This window comes from Pundamilia nyererei, unplaced genomic scaffold (genome assembly GCF_000239375.1).
Source record: "Pundamilia nyererei isolate P.nyererei 1_Seehausen unplaced genomic scaffold, PunNye1.0 scaffold00042, whole genome shotgun sequence".
Lineage (NCBI taxonomy): Eukaryota > Metazoa > Chordata > Actinopteri > Cichliformes > Cichlidae > Pundamilia > Pundamilia nyererei.
In genome coordinates, this window is record NW_005187443.1 from 1,342,406 (window position 1) to 1,346,503 (window position 4,098).

The 4,098-nt window shown below is 38.5% G+C and overlaps 1 protein-coding gene across 1 annotated transcript in view; it reads right to left on the minus strand.

Moving 5' to 3' along the window:
* Positions 1 to 4,098, minus strand: part of slc2a9l2 (solute carrier family 2 member 9, like 2) — a 90,859-nt gene that overhangs the window by 79,715 nt on the left and 7,046 nt on the right. Inside the window, exon 4 of the mRNA XM_005731391.1 lies at positions 1,157 to 1,317. Coding sequence (XP_005731448.1) covers positions 1,157 to 1,317 — 161 coding nt within the window. The remainder of the gene's footprint in view (positions 1 to 1,156; positions 1,318 to 4,098) is intronic.

Consider the following 4,098-nt stretch of genomic DNA (forward strand, 5'->3'; position numbering starts at 1 on the left):
AAACTCTGTGTAAAACTTCCAGCTGACCCACACGTCTAGCAGGGAATGTGGAGGGAAAATGAATTATACGCTTCAACCTAATTAACACAGTGAGGAGCGCAACCTGAGAAATCCAAGGTGAACCTCAAGGGTATCTTAATTGTCTGAAATGACTCTGAGTAAAAGCTTCATAAGTCTCTCTGTGACACTCTTGTCATTAGTGGATAACAGATTCTTTAGAAGACGTATCATTTCATAGCCCTGAGGTGATTTTGTTAGTGCCTGAACGTGTCCCTTGAGGATAGTAGGACATGTGGCTCTGCAGTCCAACACGTAGGTGATCAAAAGTTAAAGCTAAATGCATCACGCTGGCTGTGAGATTGGATCTCATCATGCAGTATATAGGCTGTCAAACCAGTGCAAGTCAGTAAAGACCAATACCGTTTATGTCCTTGGAGTCAGTGCACTGACAGTCTTTTATGTCTTAAATCCATTACAAAAACTTACTGGTACTTGATCATTGTAAATGGAGGCTAAAGACAACAGTGAGATTGCTACAGAGTAGATTTAAAATTATTCATTATTGTACTTAAAGGAACTGGTTGTCTAACGGAGCCTTGTACCAAAAGGGAGACACGAGGAACAAAAATAACACTTGTACACTTTAAGGGTCTGTGTTTGTATTTAACATCACTGTTATTTAGTCACAGCTGGAGAGGTGAGCCACAGTGTTAAAACCACAATGATTTTGTTGGATCATTTTGTTAAATTAACATCATACTGAGAAGCCAACAGTTCGTGCACAAACAAGGTCATTTACCACCTGCCTAAGCACTGTTGCAGATCAAGTGGTTAGTGGTTTCTTTCTTCCCTTGCTAACAGCAGCACACCACACTTCAAAAATTCCCCTTTCTTGTGTTTGTGCAGCACAGTGTTATCCTGCGGTCCCTCGATTTCAATCCGACCAAGCATTTGTGGGATTCACCAGAACAAGCTCGATCCAGAGAGACCGCTCCCCACAACAAAGGAAGCCAAAGGATCTACAGTGTTGTTCATATTCACTCATAACATAATCGTTTGCACCAAACTGACTGCTGTTCGCCATTCCCTGATGAGTGAAGGATATAAAAGCAAACTTCTTACCAGCGATATTGTAAGCACATAACAGTGTTCTCACCTGCCCAGTACTTTGATGATTAACGTGGCAGACAGGGCTCCAAAAAGGCCTCCAATAGAAAATATGGACACTGTGACGGACCAGAGGAGGGTCACCGTCTCCGCTGAAATAGGCTCCCCATATCTCTCAATCCATGTCTTATTGTAGAAAGCTTTAATGTACTGCAATACAAAAGGAACACAAAGAGATGTTTTAAATGTGTTATTCATATGGATAAATGGTGAAAACAAACAAAAAACATTGATATTTAAAAAGTTTAAATGTAAACCGAGAAACCCCCAACACATGTTTACTGAATATCATATGTATCATGAGTGTGTTTTTACATTTCCAATCTGACTTTATGACCTAAACTTTGCCTGAAGAAAAGGACTATCAGGAAATGATTGTTAAACGATATGATCTGAAAACATTTTGCTTTAATACCAGTAATAATATTGGTAAGATTTTATATCTGGTCTCCACAATATGCAAATAAATTAATTTCAGCAAGCTTAATGCAGGCATGTCATTAGCCCTGGGCGGCCCTGGATGTTTATTGAATAGCTCCAGATTTCATAAAAGAATTGTTTATTCTTTGCATCTGTATTCAGGTTTGTCACACGTGAAACACTCTTATCTCTCTCTGACCTACCTGCCCTAATGCGATCTAAAATGTGTTCATGTGTTCATATACATATGATTGATTGACTCCTTGTATCCAATAAAATGAATAAATGACGTGTAAAACACCTAATCAATCATCACATCAAAAGTTTGAGATTTGGATAGTTTGACTGGAGCATCACGATAGCATTCTTTTTACAGACAGTGTCTGACGTTTTGTATAACTTTACTTTAAAAAATAGCAAATAGCGTAATAGCAACAAACTGAGTGACTTCATTAAGAAGTTGAAGCACAGGCTACAATGAGTCAGTGAATGCGTCGCATTAAATTATTACGGCACTTGTATCAACCCACGAGAATTCTAAAGTGTCTTCATTGAGCGTGAAGACGTCGGTTGCATAGAAAGCAAAGGGCCTTGTAGTTTTTTGATCTTTCATTTAACAACTGCAACTGAATTCCTGTTAAACCAAAGCTGAAGCCCACCCTGTCTTCAGCACTGTCAGGAAGGGCAGTGGTCACACAGTCGCTGTCATTGCTTGCTTTGGCTTAGGAGCTACTCATTGTAAGCATCACGTATCACGAGCATGATTGCCAGCTTTGCTTAACTTAAGACTGAAAAATGACCTTTGATGTCACTTCAAATTTGCTGAAAACAATTCTATCACTAGGAAAGGGGGGGGGGGGTTACAGGTTACACCAGTTTCTACAGGGCTTTCATCACCCTTATCGCTACTTTTACTGAAGATCAGCCAAGTCACGTGCTATAGATAAATAATTACCAAAGATATTACTTCACATCATCATCACATCACTCCCTGCAAACATCCACCGACTTCAGTTATTCATGTGTTCAACAGTTATTTCTCACCAGCATCACAGCCACAAAACACAATCAATATTTTTATATTTTGTACCATGGCAACATCTGTTTGACACGGCTATATAATATTTTACGCTCACTGGTTTTCTATCAGAGTGAAGCCGTTCATGAGTCGATCTGTTGTTATGTTGTCTCAGTTAATGTCAAGCTGTCGTAAGAAATGTTTGCATAAATAATGATTAAGACTCCTTCATTTTTATAACAGGTGTTGTGTCGAGGGGAGATTAATGCCATGCCACTATCATGCACATTAATTCAAAGATGTTACTGGTGCACCCAGTTAACTCCAAGAAAATGTCTTTGTGAAGATTTCTTTAGAAGGGTAAATTTGATGTCTACAGAAAATGACGGTAGTTATACATTATTAATGAGTAAATTCCCATCATCTTGACATTGTCTGGAAGTGGAATGAAGAGTAGCAAATAGTTTTTTGCCCCTACTTTGATGCTTCTCTTCTAAGATGAGGTTTGTGGTTTACTTGCATATCTAATGTCTGATACCTCAATAGCTCGACCTATTAGAGTTCAATGGAAATGAATTTTTAACACTTCATATAATATTCCTTTGCCCACATTTGAAGATAGCTCGCTGCTGGGGGTGGCCCTGCTGTGCGTGGAGAAAGCTGAATGTTCATTTATAGGTTTTTGTGCAGCGTGTAGAAACGACTGTGGCTTTAGTGAACTATTAAAGAGATCGACTCGGTCTTTTTTGAAATGTAGTGAGAACTCTGTCTGTAATATTCCTTCTGTTGTGTTATCCTAATTCAACTCAACGTTTTTGTTGGTTTATTCTGTTCGGCTTTTGTAAAGACAGCAGGAGAAGTGGTGAGCCCTACTGAGGTGGAGGAGAGCCAGCGCTGCATAAATGATCAGCTGGTGCTTCTGGTGGGCAGATTCTATAAAGGGGAGTAAACAAAAAAGCAATGGCTCAACAACGACGTAAACTGGAGAATTAGCTGCAAAATACAGATTAAACAGTAGGTGGGACTTTTAAGTTTGCTAAGCCAAGCAGAAAACAAAATATCCAGGCAACAGATTTTGGGGTTGTGCAGAGTGGAACTGTGTGCAAAGAAGATCTGGAAGGTTAATTTTTGTTTGCTTGTTTTTTTTTAATTACTTCTCAATTTTCTTTTATTTATTTTTTGTTAAGTGCATTTTACACCCTACTAATTCCATGCAGTAATCAGTAGGTCGCTTGAAAATGAGAACCCGTGTCTCAGTGAGGTTCATTTGTATAAATAACGGTGAAATAAATTAAAAATATAAAATAAAATCATCACATTTCTGAACAAATTGTTAAAAAGGAAAGCCTTAATAGTATGTAGGCTGTGTTTTGTTGAGTTCTACCAAGTATAGAGAAGTGAACGATTTGAAAAATTAGGATTGAAGCCCTTAAGGTGCAAATAAAACCAGCCTGTTATAAAGTCTCACACAGCCTAAACCCAGGGTGAACATA